This window comes from Rhodnius prolixus, unplaced genomic scaffold, assembly GCF_049639745.1.
Source record: "Rhodnius prolixus isolate KJV_2025 unplaced genomic scaffold, Rpr scaffold_7, whole genome shotgun sequence".
NCBI classification, from domain to species: Eukaryota; Metazoa; Arthropoda; class Insecta; order Hemiptera; family Reduviidae; genus Rhodnius; species Rhodnius prolixus.
Genome location: NW_027411582.1, coordinates 19560704 through 19578213, shown reverse-complemented (window position 1 = coordinate 19578213; position 17510 = coordinate 19560704). Strand labels below are relative to the sequence as shown.

At 33.4% G+C, this 17510-nt stretch overlaps 1 protein-coding gene across 6 annotated transcripts in view; it reads left to right on the top strand.

Moving 5' to 3' along the window:
• Nucleotides 1–16802, top strand: part of LOC141447143 (transmembrane protein 47) — a 320333-nt gene extending 303531 nt beyond the window's left edge. For all 6 annotated transcript variants that reach the window (XM_074114381.1, XM_074114382.1, XM_074114383.1 and 3 more), the window contains 4 exons: nt 4645–4794; nt 6758–6820; nt 7993–8188; nt 8451–16802. In XM_074114381.1, coding sequence (XP_073970482.1) covers nt 4645–4794; nt 6758–6820; nt 7993–8147 — 368 coding nt within the window. In that variant the 3' untranslated portion in view covers nt 8148–8188; nt 8451–16802. The remainder of the gene's footprint in view (nt 1–4644; nt 4795–6757; nt 6821–7992; nt 8189–8450) is intronic.
• The last annotated feature ends 708 nt before the right edge of the window (nt 16803–17510 follow it).

Below are 17510 nucleotides of genomic sequence, written 5' to 3'. Positions count from 1 at the left end.
CTTTATCTAGTTCCGATGAAGAGTGGAATGCAATTTTACAAAATCGCAATGATGAAAAGCGAAAACTTAGGCCACGTATTATTAACTATCAGAGTAATTGATCTTTATTCAAATGAAGAATTTAAAAGTTATTTCAGGTAAATGATTTTGTTATTCAGTGATTTAGTATGTAAAGGGATAAGTAATTATTTATTTATTTATTTTTTGTAGACTTTCGAGAAACACATTCTATTATTTACATGAAATAATACTTTTATTTACATGAGATAATTTTTTCGGTCGCCATATTTTGTTTTAAAAATTGCGCCAACTCTGAACGCCCACTTCGACCCAGCTTTTAAGGTGGGGCGTTGTGGTCGTTGTGTGGGCGAAAATAGTGACGTTTTCGCCACGACCACAACGACCGCGGTCGCCAAGTGGAACGCCTGAAAGTATGTTTTGGTCGTTGTGGTCGCCAAGTGGAACGCACCCCAACTAAGTTCATAGCTGTCCGAACAGAGTTCATTAATCGATTCCTACCAAAGATCCTAAAGTTAGTCTCCTCACCGTCACGTTATGGATGGGGGTTGTTTCCACCTCGATCTCACAAATTCTACAGAAAAAAACAACTCGGGTATGTGCCCCATTTTATATTTACTTCTCCTTCAACCAACATGTTCAATGAAGGTACCAACCAGGTTTGTCGCGATACTTTCTGAATTTAGTAATATCCCTATTTAGGTGCAAAAACTTCTGTCAAAGAATCAGTTGGTTTAATTTCTTAATGGCCACAATTTTGTAATCCTCGTTATATTTGCACAACAATCTTGGATTTATCGCCAAAATTTAGTTAAAGAATTTAATTTTAATCAGTATTTTTTTAAACCCTATCCAGGTTTTTTATATATATTTTATTTGATTTCACTTATAATTTATAATTTAAGAAGGGAATGATTGTAAAATCACATTAAATATGTTTGTATTATTATGTCTTTCTTTATTTTTTAAATGTAAATGTAATGCGAGTCTGGCACGAAGGTCTACTGTGGAAACTCAAACGCATCCTTCCTAGCGCTTATTACCTCATACTCAGCTCTTACCTCTCTGACAGATTCTTTCAAGTTCTCCAAGGCACTACTCACTCTTCCATCTATCCTGTCCTTGTTGCTGGTGTGCCACAGGGAAGTGTCTTAGCTCCTCTACTTTACACAATCTACACAGCCGACTTACCTTCTAACCTAAATATCTCTATTTACACCTTCGCTGACCACACTGCCATTCCTCCACACACTCTGACTCTATCCTCGCAGTACGCTCACTACAGTCCCACCTTCACTCAATAGAACCTTGGTTAGAAAACTGGCGTATAAAAATTAACCCAACTAAGTCTAAATACATAGTCTTCACACTCAAAACGTCAAACTCCACCACCTGTCTTCTTACATCATACACCTATCCCACCAGCCGACCATGTGCGGTACCTTGGAATGTACCTAGGACAAGAGACTTACCTGGGAACCCTCATACAAGACTTTAACGTACCGAACTAAACAAACGATACAAAACTTCTAGCCATACTACTATGACAAACGCTCAAAACTCTCACTACAGAACAAACGACGACTCTATACAGCTCTCTGCTCACACCAATATGGACTTACGGACTCGAACTTTACGGAGAACAGCTAAAAAATTCAACATTAATAGACTACAAACACTCCAATCTTTGCTATTCTTCAAGTATCTTCAGTAACCAGTCTGCTGCTTCCCAATCTCAGCATAGACCTGTCTCTACCTGAAATCTTTCATAGCAATTTTTCTGATTGAGAACCAAATCTATTCTGCAATTGTCCAAATTCTCAACTTCGAAGTAACCCCACTGATACTTCACTCCCAAAGTGAAGAACCAGATGATTGGGTTTTGGAATACCTTCCCCCAAAATAGTGAAAAGCTCCGTCCATCCCTAGGAAGACCGATTAGCTGTTTACTTCTTTCGGTGGTCCACAACTTAAATCTTCATAACGCAACTCTTTGACACCCAAAAAGTTTCTGATTGAAGAGTAGCCCAAAACAAAACCCTATTATAACTTTGATTTAGAAATGCCCCACTCAATCGTCAATCTTTTTCGATTTACTGAGATAATAATTATCCTTTTAAAGCTTTAGTTCCAATTTTTGTAAACTTCTTTACAAATCTCCAGATTATAAGTATCAATTAATTATAATTATTTCTCACACAGTTCGATGAAAATAATTTCATTTTTTAAAAATAATTTTCAACTTTATGAAGTTGAAATCAGTGTATAAATCCCCCAAACCATCCTCAATAACAATTTTTTTTGAAAAAGCGTTTTGAATAACATAGGAAGGTATTTGTACGTAAATAGCAAAATTAAACTGCGATTTCAGTACTTCCTTTTAAAAGGAGTAAGAAAAATAAACTACGATTGCAGTACTTCTCGCTAAAAGGCAAAGAGGCAAAGATTTTTTAATCGAACGACAATTCATTGATTTAAATCGGTTCACTCATTGATAATTTAAACGATTGCAGTACTTCCTCTTAGTAGGTGCAAGAGCATCAGCAACGTAGAGGAGCTTTAACCACTTATTCGAGCTGAATTTTATCAAAATCGGACTAAGCGTTATAGAAATATTGGTAATAATAGTTTTAGAAAGGGCCTTATTTGGGTGGGACAAACTCCCCTCCTTACGAGGCACGGCGTCGAGACTTTTAAAGTGCAAATCACTACAAAATTTAACTCTCAAAGTATACAAAATGAAAGCAAAGTAAAAGTCGTTGTTGATTTTTTTTTTTTTTATATAAAAGGTGAACACAAATCACAAGAAAAAGGATAAAAAAAGGAAAGTTTAGTTTTAAATCATGATATCATGGAAATCTATGTCAACTTCTTGGAATTGTTGACCGGAGGCCGGCAGTGCACTGGAAAAAGCTCCGGGCGCTAATGACCCCAGCTGTTAATGCGCCAAAAAAAAAAAAAAAAAACAACCTACAAAATTTCGATTCGAATGACCCTTCATTCATGAAAATCGGTTCACGTGTCGATAATTTGAAACGATTGCCATACTTCCCCTTAACAAGTGTAAGAGCAGATCGCCGCTTTAATGTTACGTAGGGGAGCCCTAACTCTATCATCCTACCAAATTTTATCAAAATCGGGCCAAGATTTACAGAGTAATTAGTAATAATAATTTTGGAGGGGGCCTTACATAAAGGGGGCTAACTCCTCTCCCATTCGATGTACAGCGTCGAGACCCCCAAAAGGCACATCTACATAAAATTCCAAATCGAATGACACCTCATTCATGAAAATCGGTTCACGCGTTTAGGCGCTACGTTGTTTACAAAAAAGGTAACAAGAACAACAACAACAACAAGAAGAAGAACAAGAACATTTTTTGAAAAAGCCGTTTTTGCTCATTTTTGGCAACTTTTTTCTCGAAACCTATTAGATCTGGGTTGTTGCAAAAAAATTACAGTTATAAAGGAGGGTTTGCCCTATATTTTAAAGAAAATTTGGGAATTTTATCTTTTATAGAAAAAGAGAAAAAAATTGACAAAGTTGGGTGTTTTTCAACGTTACACTTTTTCGAGCACTTTTTGACGATCAACCCTTATACAACTGTCCTACCGGACAGTTTTAATAAATAAGTTTCAGAATTTACACCTAGCTTTATAGATATTTAAAATATAAATTACCTGTTTTAGAACTCCATTCTTTTTCCTAACCTAAAAACTTCTTCAAACAAACAAAATGTCTTAACATAGAAAGACTATTTCCGTTTGCCAATCCACTTTCTTTGTTAAAGTCAAACTTAAAAACGTCAGTCCTTGACATAGATTTCCATGATATCATGATTTAAAACTAAACTTTCCTTTTTTTTATCCTTTTTCTTGTGATTGTTGTTATTTGTGTTCACCTTTTATATATATATATAAAAAAAAAAAAAATCAACAACGACTTTTACTTTGCTTTCATTTTGTATAGAGTTAAAACCTTCTTTACACGCAATCTGACGTGACGTATTAAAGTGAGACTCTTGCTCAGTATGAGTAATAAAATATTTACTTCACAAACTTCTAAAACATTAATTGACCGTACTTTTAGAGAGGTTGTGGAGGGAAACACAAATCAAATAAATAATAAACTAAGCATGAGCGCATGGAAGAAAATAATTAGGGGTGATTGGTTAGGTTGGTAATCCGGAAACATTGCTACACCATTTCGGACATCTTGGATACCAATCGAATTTGTTCTTCGACTTGTAGAAATAATTATTATAAAATCTTGGATCAATTTATTGTTGAAGGCCTTTTTATCTAATCCTCTACTAAAGTAGACAAAGAAATTAAACTAAATGTTAGTTTTGAGCTGTTTTATCTCAGCTTTTAAGTTACAATAATAACACATTTACTCCCTAACTATTTTCTAAAAAACTATAAAACGTACAACGCGGTCAATATTCAGTACAAAAAATTTTGTAAGAGTTCCAATAATTCTTATTTTACTGATATAAAATTATCGTACTACAAAAAAATCATCAAATATTTTTGTGAATAGAGTATATTTATAATTTAAAAATTTTAGTTAAGGCTGTGGAATTTCTATTTCATTAATCTGTGAATTTTTTTATTATTGTTTCAGCTTATATAAAAATAGCAGCCGGACTTTGTATTGTAGCACTGTTGACGGATGCTATGGCAACGTTACTGACAGGCATCGGTCTTAGAACTAGCGATCACAGAACGAAATACAAGTTCTACAGGATAGCTGTTTACGTTATGATCCTTTCATGTGAGTAACTGATAAGTTATTTGGAAGAAATCTATCTGCTAGAGTAGTCTTTCTTAGAGTGGGCGAAAGCTACAGAGGAGCCGGTAAAGAGCCCAAAGGAAAATGGGGGGGGTTGAAATAGTTTAGAGGGGGGCGATGGCTGATTTGTGTTTTTTCTAATATTTTAAACTGAAATCAAAACCTACCTACTACACTAAATCGATTATTTCGTTAATTTTGGGCTACAAAAGTCAATTCCGCAATTATATCCTGGATTGTGGTCGATTGTTCAACGATTTTTGTTATAGCATTCCCATTGGATTTAATGCTGTGGCAACACTGCCAACTAGAAAGAGAAATCGTTTACACGTTACCGAACGCGGTGACTTACTGCTGTTTTTTTAAGTAAATTCGAGCCTGATATTAACCAAACTTGTTAAAAAATCATCAGATTCATCCTTCACATTAGATTAGTTTTAAAATTTAAATTAAAATGTTTGCTCTCATTACAACAGTCTCATTTAAAATTGTAAGTTCGAACTCAGAAACAGGATAAGACTCATATAGAACGCTATAATTAAATTAAAGTAATGATTACGATTGTGACTTTTTAAGATGTGGTAAAGTTACAAATTTTTTAGGGGGCCCTAGAAAATAATTGATTCTCAAAGTGGGGGGCAGTAGATGAAACAAGTTTGAGAACCTCTGGTATCTAGGAAACCACAGAAGGAAACGAATGATATGTCAGGGTGATGATAACTCATTATCATTAATCAAGGATGATAGTCAATTCTTTTTTTTCGAAAATAATATTTCCTAGAGTCATTTTCCTAATGATTATGATCGTAGTCTTCTAACTACGAACGTGCATAAGTACTACAAAAACTAGTTGATATGAATTTCCTTACCATTGAGAATGAAATGGTGATTTCATAGTTTGTTCTAACACTAGACGAAGTCCTCAAATAATGCACTAAATGTTGAATTCTAAATAATAATAATAATATAATGAAGGGATCAGCTGTGAGGTTAGCATACTGCACTCCCACGCGGAGGTCCCGGGTTCGAATCCAGCAGCTAGCCCTTAGATTTTCTCTTCCTAGGAGCTTCTTACAGCTCACTGTCCGGTGATGGACAGTGTTGTCTGTAACGAGAGAACAATGTCCGGAGGCCGGCAGTGTACTGGAAAAAGCTCCGGGCGCTAATAACCTCAGCTGTTGACGCGCCTTAAATCATAAAAATAATAATAATAATAATAATAAAAATGTAAAATTTATACATGACGTCACCCAAACAAGTTTTTCCTCGAACCTTTTTTACCTCTGATCCAGTACCTAAATGGCTATTTAAATGGATGTTTTGTACCACTTAAGTGGTATAGGGGTACTTTTGTTTTCTTTTCAAAATCTGACAACCACTTTTTTTGGGGGGGGGGCCAACTTTTAATTGATTGACCGTTTTATAAAGTACTTTCTGCTCTAGACAAACTCTAAACAAAAAAATAAAAATCAAATTTATAAATGCCATCTCTAAAATATTTTCATGTTCACTGCAAAAATCGATTAACTCCACTTTTTTTTGAAATATCTTTAATTTAATTTGTCAAAGCACTTGGGTTCAATCATAACTTTTTAAATTTATTTTAAATTTCTCCAAATAATAAAGATGTTTTCGGGCTTTATATCAAAAAAGATGCAGAAAATGTGGATCCACTTTATGCAAATAATTATTCTCATTTAGTAAGCACAAACCAACCATCATTCTTCATTTTTCCAATGCCTAATTAATCTCACAATATTTTTTTATTTACGATCATCTATAAGGTTTATTTATATTTAAATAAGTTGGCAAACAATGGGAATGAAGTAGCCAGTTGTACCTGATGTCAATATTGTTTTAATTGTGGTTTATAATTGTTTTTCCTTGTGGTTATGGGCAGTTTAAAAAAAAATGTAATATAAAATTTTATGTTTTTTGGTTTCAGTAATATCTGTTTTAATGGCTCTGGTGGTATATCCGGTGTGCTTTGCAGCAGAACTTAATGAAGGTAAAGTTAAAAATTATTTCAGTGTGTGTATTCGTTTATTAATTAATTTTTCACAATTATTTTTATTAAAAAATTAAAAAAAAAACGGTCTCGAATCAATTTTCATTTTTAACTAATACGTTTCGAATCATCCTGGGCCTATTCTTAATTAGATCTACAAAGAAAACAAAATGTATTGTTTCTATTCACTATTTATCAGTCTGTTTGCATAGATAATTATTTTCTAAGATTATTTAGTAAGCAAAAGGTGAAATGCCGCTAACTTGGGTGCTTACCTTAGTAAAAATACAGCTGGCGATGTGAATATGGAATAGGGTAAATGCTAACCTAGACTGAGCTGCTGAGAGGGTTGGAATTAAGATTAAGATTATAAATGCGGGATGGAACCTATGCCCTACGGCACCGCAGCCGAAAGAGGCTTATTGTGCCTTCCGCATTTGAATCTAGTAGATGAAACCTTCCTTACTAAGGAGGTTGAGGAGTTTCCCTACTAGTTCTTTTCATCGCTACTATCTCCTTTGGGTTTCAAAGCGTAACCGCTCGATTGCAGCGAAATCGAATAGCAGGTAGGAGGCCGTTTCCTCCTCTTCCTGGCACAATCTGCACACAACGGTTCTGAGCTAATAAGCCCCCTCCTTGTACAGAACTGCTTTCTGAACCTATCATGCCCCGTGAAGTGGCCTGTGATAAGAGTATTCTGATTTCTACCCAAGCACAGAGTCAATTTGGCCCTTTGTTTACACAGCCAAGGAATCATAGTCTTGCTGTATTTGACCCCATGCTCTCTCCAGATCCCAGTCTCTTGAGAGCCACAAGAACTGCACCCTGCTGTTTCATTCCCCTTAATCCCCACATGACCCGTCACCCATTTCAGCCGAACTTTATTGTGCCGAGCCAGTTGTTCCAAGGCCTTTTTACATTCCCAAACCTCGGAAGAGGCAGTTTTGAAGGAATTAAGGGCCTTCAGTGCGTGGGCGGGATTGGTACAGAGACCAAAACAAAATACAAGCTAGCTGGAGGACCGAGAGAACGTACATGGACAGTAGAATGCTTAAATGTTGAATGGGTAAAAACATGGGTAAGAAGTGGCCTTTTTTGTTTTAGTTTTTTGTTTCAAACCAATAATAAGTTTCAAATGATGGTGAATAATCTGTTTTGCTTTATATTTATAGGTAACCGAACTGTATGGGAATTTGGTTGGGCGTATGGCGTCGGTTGGGGCGCAGCAATTTTCCTGTTCGGAGCCGTAGTACTGTTGCTGTGCGACAAAGAATCTGAGGAGATCTATTACAAGGAGCGCAAAGTGGCTGTCGGCGGTGGCGCCTAGTCACCAGCCCCCCTGCCGGATCTAGTCCTCTAGTCAGACAGGTAAATTGCTGCTTTTATTGTAAAAAAAACAAAACCTATTGACCAATCAGCGATATCGACGAGAGTTTAGGCCACGCCCGCTTCCGGCGCAAAAAAAAACGACCCAGAACGCCCGAAATCATACTACCTACCTATTTGAAATATGTAGAAGGTTATTGCTGCAGAAAACTGCGGTAACCCAAGTAACTAAGACAAAGAAACTTCAGGTTTCCATTCAATATAATTCCAATTTCCTTTTAAATAATTGTTCAATAAATTTCAGGTGACATTGCCGGCAGGGAGAGCCTCTGAAGACAGTCGCCAAGGCGACCTCCAACTACACGGACAAGGATTTGCAGCGACCGTGCTAGCACCAGATCACCGCACCACCACTGAGCCGCTCCCACCGGACAAATTAATCATTACGTCCGTCTTGTCTCTATTTTTCTCCTACTTTTTCATTTATTTTTACTTTCAAAATCAGAACATGTTTGTTTTTTTTTTTTTTTTAATCTGTAAATTTGGGCAATTTTCGGACGTCTTTTACTTTTTTCTTTAGTTCTCCTCAACCTTCTGAAACCTTCATCCTTAATATGCCCACCTCTTCCTCAAGTTAAAATTAAAAAAAAAAAATTATTTATAAAAAATATAAATAAAGTATCAACGTGAATGGACCCAAAATAATACATTTCTTTTTATACGTTTTTATCAAGCTCATAAACTTCATGTTTGGCAGCTAAAACATAGCAGAAATCAAAAAAATAATAATAATTCTGTTATAATTTCCATTCGCTTTGTACTTGTCTTGCAATTGGTTGTGGCAGAAATAAATTATTTATTAGTTTCACTGATTCCCCTGTAATTAAATGAATTAATTGTTAAAAAAATGTGAACTGCAGTTATCGTTGATTTTATCCGCCAAAGCACAGGAGTATTTTTTTAATGACCAATTTAAGATGACAAGCTCTTTTTTTCTAGCAGGAAACTGTAGCAGATCTGGCAATGGAGGTTGGTCGAAGAAAAAGGTAATAGGAGACGCTTGCATGAAAATAAGAAATATTAAACGATGAAATAGAATCAGGTCGGGAAGGGAGGCAGAAAAAAAAAGTTACCTGCAATTTGATTACGGCTTAAAATTCATTTTGATCCCTCTTTCTAAAAATTACAACATTGACAATGTGCTAGAAATAAATAAAATCTTACCCTCCAACAAAATTTAATTTAAAAAAATTTGCAATTATCTTTTTTTTTTATACGGAGACAAAAATAAGTTAACCTATGCACGAATTTGATGATATTGTTAAGTTTTTCCTCTATCTTTTACTATTTATTTGAAAAACTTCAACTACAACTAGTGACTGCCACTAGTTATTAATAAAAGTGGGTTCGTAAAGAATAAAACTCGCTAAACTTATAAGTAGTAACCTGATTTATTAACACAGTAACATTACCAACATTATTAACATTTACTAGCACTATTACTATTTACTATATTTACTATTCTTTACAGTCACAACAGTTTACTGATACACATGTACTACATAAGTACACAATAACAACTGTTCAACGATTGACCACTGGTCCGCACTGCACTGAATTGTACTAGACTCGACTGCACTAGCAAAACTCAACCCAACTCAATTACTTACTAACTGCTTACTCACTCACTAACTGACTAACTCACTAACCGGCTAACTCCACTCACTGGCTAACTCTGAAGAACTCCGTAAAAATTCGGACTAGACTTCGCCAGAAACTCCCAAGAACAATCTAGGCCTTTCTGTCTGGACCAGGTCAAGTCTGGACTTTTGTTAGCCCCTCTCAGTGGCCCCTCAACGAACTATAGGCTCCATCCCCTCCCAAGAGTTAGCGCCAAGGTCACTTCGTTACAATATGATCAGCGAATCAGTAAAGATTCGAACCCCGTAAAAAAAAAGTAAACACTGGAGATAAAAAGCAACGTAAGGGATCAATTAAAAATAAGCTACGGATAAAATCAACTAAACTGAAATTTATATCGGATATATAAATTCGACGATAATATCGAGCACATATTCTATTGCGTTGATATTAATGATAAATATTTGAATAATAATTAATATAGTTAGAGAAGGGATTAGCTGAGTAGTTAGCGATTACTGGATTCCAACGCGGAGATCACAGGTTCGAATCCAGCAACTGGGCCCTTAGATTTTCTCTACCGAAAATAGCTCCAGGAGTCATTAACCTGAGAGGTTGTTTTGCCTTAGATACAAAAATAATAATATTATTTAATGAATGTTTGTTTAAGTGTGCAATATTTATCATTAATATCTCCATTTTCAATACATCTGTGCCCGGATTTAAATTTTTATTAAACTATATTAAAGTTTGCAATATTTTTAATTAATATATTTTTTTTAATCTCTTTGTCTGTCTAGATGCTCCTTGGAATTCGATTAGTAAAAATAACAGCTGTTAACTGGCATTTGATCTTTGGTGTTCTTTTGTTACAATTGTTTGGTTAACCTGGTTTTAGCGAAACTCAAGATTGTGTTTGTGTCTTGGTATAAACCGAAATAGTTGCGAGTTGAATTTTTACATAATTAGTGATTTAGGTAATTGCTTTTTTTTAAAAAATTAAAAAACAAAAACGAAAAAATATATGCCATCTAATGCGCCTAGACTTTATTTTTATTTAATGTTTTAATGTGAGAAATTTAGGTAAAGTATGTTAGCCAACCGCATGCGACCATGAAACCGTATCAGTAATTTGACTTAAAACTTTTTCGTTCGGTTTCTAAAAGTAAAATTATTATTTTTTAAAATTAAAGTCAGTCAAAGAGGCCTTTGTTAAAAAAATTATATAGAATGTAGATGAAAAACGATTTTTATAGAATGTAGATGGTGGAGAAACATTTCTACAAATAGTTTCGGGCAGCAATTTTAAACATTGAAATAATATTCCCACAAAATAATGTGATGGGAACTATAAGAGATTTAAGTACCACCTGGTTAAGGCAATACCATGCGCGATTGAGTAAAGAGTGAAATACAAAAGGATTACCTTCGAGATTCAATTCATTGAATCGAAGTTGGAGAATCGGCTTTGGTACGTTTCTAACCTCTTAGAAAAAAAGTAAGTCATATCTATGATAAAGGTCAAATTGGAAGGACCTACTTACAATATATGAAAGAAGAGAAGTTACTAAACACATTCCTAATTGTTCAAGGTATAGAAAGTTATTTGCTATAGTTGGAAGTATGTTGAATCTAGTCTTAATAAAGCGTGGAAAAAAGCTTAAGAGTTGTTAAAGTGCGAAATAATTTGACAATACCTTTGATTCAATTTTTGGGAGAACAGGGCGCACCGACTTCAAAGGCCATTAGCGCCCTCCTAGAAACATTTTTTTTCACAATCTATGGCCACTCAATCTGGGTTGGCACCTTTGGTCTGTGTGACTTCATGATATTACATATAACCCACATGTCTCTATTTCATTTGTAGCAACTTCGGAATGTTTCAATGTTTCTAATTGAAATCATCAATTTTAAATTTTAAAAAAGAGTAAAGCCATCTAAAATAAGGATAAATGAATCGAAAACTTGTTCTCCTCTCAGAGGTTATAGCATAGAATTCCTCTCAATTGGCTTCCTGCCACAAAAGTTATGATCATTCCTTTTTTATTTTTATCCATCTCTGAAAGTTCAGCCGTATTTCTTTAAAGCTCCCTGGGATGAATCTAAAATATTCCTGCCATGAATCCAATGGTCAAACCATTTTTAAGGAATCTTTTCAAAAAAAAATGGAATATTCTATCATAAATGGCTTAAAAGTTCGGTTAGCTACCATTACAAAGAGTTAAACTTCTTATTTATTTTACAACCTCTTTTCGCGTGATTGGGAATCTTCAATAAAATTGTAAATATGGCGAACGTTAATTCTTGTAACCATTTCAGACTTAACTATTTAAAATATTTATATACTTACAAATACGTGTACAATTAAGTATAATTTAATCGTAATATTATTTGGTATTGAGAGTTCACAACAGCCAATTTCCAAATGAGAAGGTTATCAGTCAAGGCTTTTTTACTTTTGTCTGTATTTTCCTCTTTAGAATTATCATTTTAAATTTTTATTATGCAGGTAAGTATTTTAACTGTGTTTTTATTTTGTTGCTTTTGATTTAGTGAATGAATCTCATTGTATAATTTATTTATTTTTTAATTGATAAATTAATTTGTACAAACTAATTTATTATTAGTTAAGTGAGTTTAAATAAGTTTATTTCCATGCCACAGTCAAATTTGCTGCACTAACAATAATTTTTTTTTATATTTGAAATATATTCAATTATCCAAAAATTCTCCAAAAACCTTGCTTTCCTAAGTTGATTACTGGGCAAATCAGACTTTAATCAGACCCTATAATCCCTATTCTGTACTTCACAAAAAAGGGCTGTCAAAAAAAAAAAAAAAAGAAGATTATTTGCAAAAGAAATGTGTTCATAAAACTTTTCATTTCAATTAATATCTATTAACTATGACTTTATTACAATTTAACAATTTAAAATTAGGATTTATTTTAATAAAAATTTAACTTTTGATGTCTATTGTTCTCAGTGATGATATTTTGGGAAGATGTGACAAAACTTAATAATCCTGGTTATAATTGTTTATAAACCAGTATTTCATTCTTCATTTCAAAATAATAATTAAATGAAAAAATGAAAATTATTGGACTCTAAATATGTTTTTGTTGTTAAGAGTAAATAAGATTTCTACATTATACAAAATTTTTTGAATTTATATATATCTGTATTTTAAATAAATATATATATATTATATGTATAATATATATATATTATTTGCGCATGTATAGATATATATATTTATTTATAAGTCTTTTATACTCTTGGAACAACCCAGTATCCATATAGCACAACACATCTCAAAGAAAATAGGAAAAAAATAATAATTAAAAAACACAAAAATTGTGTGACTGTACATATATATATATATATATATAAAACAAAAAACTTAGAGCCAAATGCCCCTATTATTATTTAGGTTAGTGTTGTTGTATAAATAATGTTTTAGGGAATTTTATTTTTAATGGAAAAAATATAATAAATTATTTTATTTAATAAATGGTGTGTACTAAAGAAAAAACAAAATCGGACCACTAAGGTGTCGTTTATTTTTTTAACATTAATTTTCATCAATATTACGTGATTACTTTTGTAAAAAAAAGAAAATAAGAATATAGTGTAATCAGGGCTGAAGTTCGTTTGCAGCAAAGAAGTATGTATAAAAATGGCCTTTAATTTTATTTGTCTTATCATGTAAGTAAATACTAAATTTATTTTCAGAATAGTTTGTTTGGTTTCTTAATATTTGATCACATGAATTTTTCAAGTTCAAATTTAATCTTTTCCATTTTTTTTTTTTTAATGCCTACAAACAATACTTATATAAATATATATCTCATAACACATAGTTATAACAAGCTGTACGTGGAAAGGACTTTTGCTTAAAAATTAAACAGAGGAAGGTTCCACTTGTGCTAAGGTAGGTTTGAGTTAAGTGAGAATATGATGGATAGAAGAGTGGTGCCATCCACAGCTACTTTAAATAAGGAAAATAATTCTTAAAATTTGTATCTTAATTTAGAACTGTGGACAAAAAAAAAACTGCGTGTGATAAATAGGATGCCTGACAATGTGGACAAAGTAATTTAATATTATTCTTTATAAAGAAGAACTTGATAGAGATTTGTGTGATGAAATAGCAAGAGCCAGAAAAAAAATAAACCTAATTGGGGGGGGAGGTGATTTTATTATGGTTAAATAATGTAAAATTGTAATCTGTGTTCAAATTATTAAAATAAAATCTCCTGCCCTAGTAATATACAATTAACTTTAGTTACCTATTTAAATAGACTCATTCATCTTCTGAATCCTAACTAGATGTTTTATATTTTGTAAAACAAAGTATACAAAATAATTAATAAATGAATATAATTTGTACAAATTTGCATCGAGACCAAAGGAACATGTTGAACAAATTTAAAAAAAAGCAGAACGTAGAATTTTACTAAGAAGAAAAAAAAGAAATAGTTTGTATTAGTGGACTTTATTAAAACATAAATTAAATAAAAATTTACATATCCTTTTTTATTATTTATTGTTCTTTATCTGAATTAATTTTTTAACTAAACATTTTATATGTAAATAAATGATCCAACTTTCCCGTTTATTCAAAGTAAAACAATTTTAGACCTAAGAAATTGCAGACTGCCAAGAAAAAAAATATAAAAAAATACATTGTTTATTAAAACTTTTTTGTAAATATACATTAATATTATTATAATTAACAGATTTCTATCTTTTTTGTAAGGGCCAGTAAATCATATTATAAAATTCTTTTTTATGTAATAGAAGGATATCATGCTTATACATTTACTCAAAAGGTCAAACAAAATAAAGCAAAATCTGCACTCTTCCTTCCTTTTTTTAAAATATTATTCTTAGTTATGCCTATTTCATTTTATAAACAACTTACAAAAAAAATGTTGGTACTTTTTGTTAGATTTAAGCATTTTTAATTGATTAATGCAAGTTTTGTTTCTTTAAATAATGTTGAAAAGTAACGTTCCTTTATTTAGTACGCTTTATTACAAGAACACAAAGGAATTTTTGATTATTTTTCTGTGATGATAGAGTATTGCAATGATTATCCACAGAAAGAAATATTGAAATGGAAAGCGATAACGCCTTTTATTGAAATAATTGCAGTCAGTAAATTGTTTGAAAATAAAATCTACAAAATGATTACTTCTCAAAATGTGTTGTTAAGATTTTTAAGAATAATTGAAAGGTGCAATTTTGCCTTTGGTAAGCAAAACAGTTCATTTGTTCACCATTAGATTAGATTAAATTAGGGCGGCCTCAAGGCCTACGCCACTGCGACCCCTTTGGATCTATTGTGGCTCCCCGACTTTAGAGCTCACCCTCCAGACCCCGTCCGTTTAATTTGACTCTTAATTCTGGAGAGTGACTCCTGGGTAAAGCTCTCAGGCCTTGGTTTTTCCTCCCCGAGAAGTAACATCCTTAGCCATACAAGCCCCTCACACTGACACAACATGTGCAGTGCAGTTTCCTCTTCTTCCTGGCAGAACCTACAAAGGCTGTCATCTGCCAGGCCCATGCGATGCATGTGTTTTCTGAGTCTGCAGTGGCCAGTTAATAAGCCTACAATTATCCTGGATAGCCGCACGGCCTTGAAGGATTAATTCTGCAGTCAGCCTCGGCGAATAGCCTCTGATGAACTCCTTCGCCTGTCTCTGTCCAGTGGTGGCGAGCCACCACTTCTGAGACCTACTCTGAACCCACAAATTAATGGCCGCAGTCTTGACACACTTCGAAACCCCAAAACAGGGCTCCGGGCCAACGAAGTGTCCCGCAGAGCCTTCCCGGGCCAATAAATCTGCCACTTCGTTTCCTATATATCCTGAATGACCAGGTACCCAAACCAGAAAGACCTTATTTTGGTCACTAATTTCCTTCAGGGCACCCAGACAGTCCCAGACCAGCCTTGAGTTGACCTGGTAGGAACTAATTGCCCGTAGAGCAGCCTGACTATCCGAGAAAATTACGACCTTGGAATTAATAATTCCTCGCCCTTTAATCTCGGTAGTGCAGAACCTAATTGCAGCTAGCTCAGCTTGAAAAACTGTAGCTAGTTTTCCTAGGCTAACCGAAAAGCAACATTTCGGCTTCACCCCGTACACTCCCGCTCCTACGCCCTCTTCCATCTTGGAGCCATCCGTGTACCACATCGAGTCTCCCATAACTGGGGGTCCACGTCTCCAAGCCTCCCGGTCTCCAATACAGACTTTGAAAGGCTTGTCGAAGTTATATTTGGGAGTCATAAAATCTGAAGGCAGGCCCAAAATAGGGTCCGCCTCCAACTCCTCGTATAACTCTTGATACGCTCCTCCATGCCTAACGGTAATAGGAGCTTGATTTGTTCACCATAAAATATTCAATAACTTGTGTGGAGAAATCGAGGATGGATTTATCATCGGCGATGTGGGAGAAGTTAGATGCAAAACTCTGGAACGAGTCAATGGCCGAGCTATATTAAGAAAAAAATCCACTTCCTTTTATGGTGTTCTTTACCATTCTGAATTAGTTTCGCTCTTCGCTCCAATAAAGAGAACTGGAAAATGGCATTCTCCTCCAAGTTCCTTAATCTTTTAAAAGACAGATGCCACATCTGCCTATCGTCCAGTGGAAGCACTGGATAAGATTTAACAGATTCTCTAAGTTAAAATTCCACATTAAATTGATGCACAAATGCAAAATCTAAAATAAACTCGAATCAATCTTAAGTAGCGAAGATAGAGGAATATTTTTAAAGTTATTTACCACTTTAGGTAGAATTTGTTTTCTGTTTGATTCTACAAATCTCATTTCTCACCCATATAAAAAAATACAAAGGACCAAACCTGCAAAATAAATATTAAAAAAATCCTCCTTCGCTTCTATTCATTTTGATGTCAACAAATAATTTAACGTTGTCATGCGTCTGAAAGCTGCATTCTTTTAGTCACGTTTTCAATTCTTAAAAAAAAAAAAAAAACTTAAAATTTTATAATATACCTACATTATTTCAACCAAAATATCCATCAAAAATTTCTGTATCCTTGTTTTAAAGTATGCTGACATATGGAACTAATAGAATTAATAAATCCATAGGTATTTTTACAAAATCTTTGTGTACTTTCAAATATTCGTATTATATCTTTTGCTGGCACCAATGTTGTCAGAATTACAATTTTTGATTTGCGTGAAAATGTTCTTATTACTATCAAAGATTGTTTCTACATTGGTGTTGGTACCATTAAGTTTAACCAGATTATTGGAACTGACCATTGCAATTTTACGTATTACCAATAGAAAAAAAGTTGCACATCCTTTGAGTCAAACGTAAATTCTATTTGAAGAAATGTTTAAAAATTACTTCTTTTGTTTCGTACCCTTTAATCCTATGACTGATGTTGAAAGTACACAAGTAGGTTATAAAGTGTACCTAAACTTACGGAACTATAATATATAAACAATATACAGTGGCAAATATAAACTTCATTTTATTTAACAGACACCTGTGATATTTTGTTTTTATATATATTTTCTTCTTAGTATTATTTATTTACCAACAGCTTTTTTTTTTTTACATTCATTTAAATTTGATTGCAGTTACTTATTTTTAAATGTTTAAAGTATTAACAATTTGAAAAAAAAGTAATCAGTAAAAAAATCTATTTTATGTCTTTTACGTGTTGTTGAATATTTTA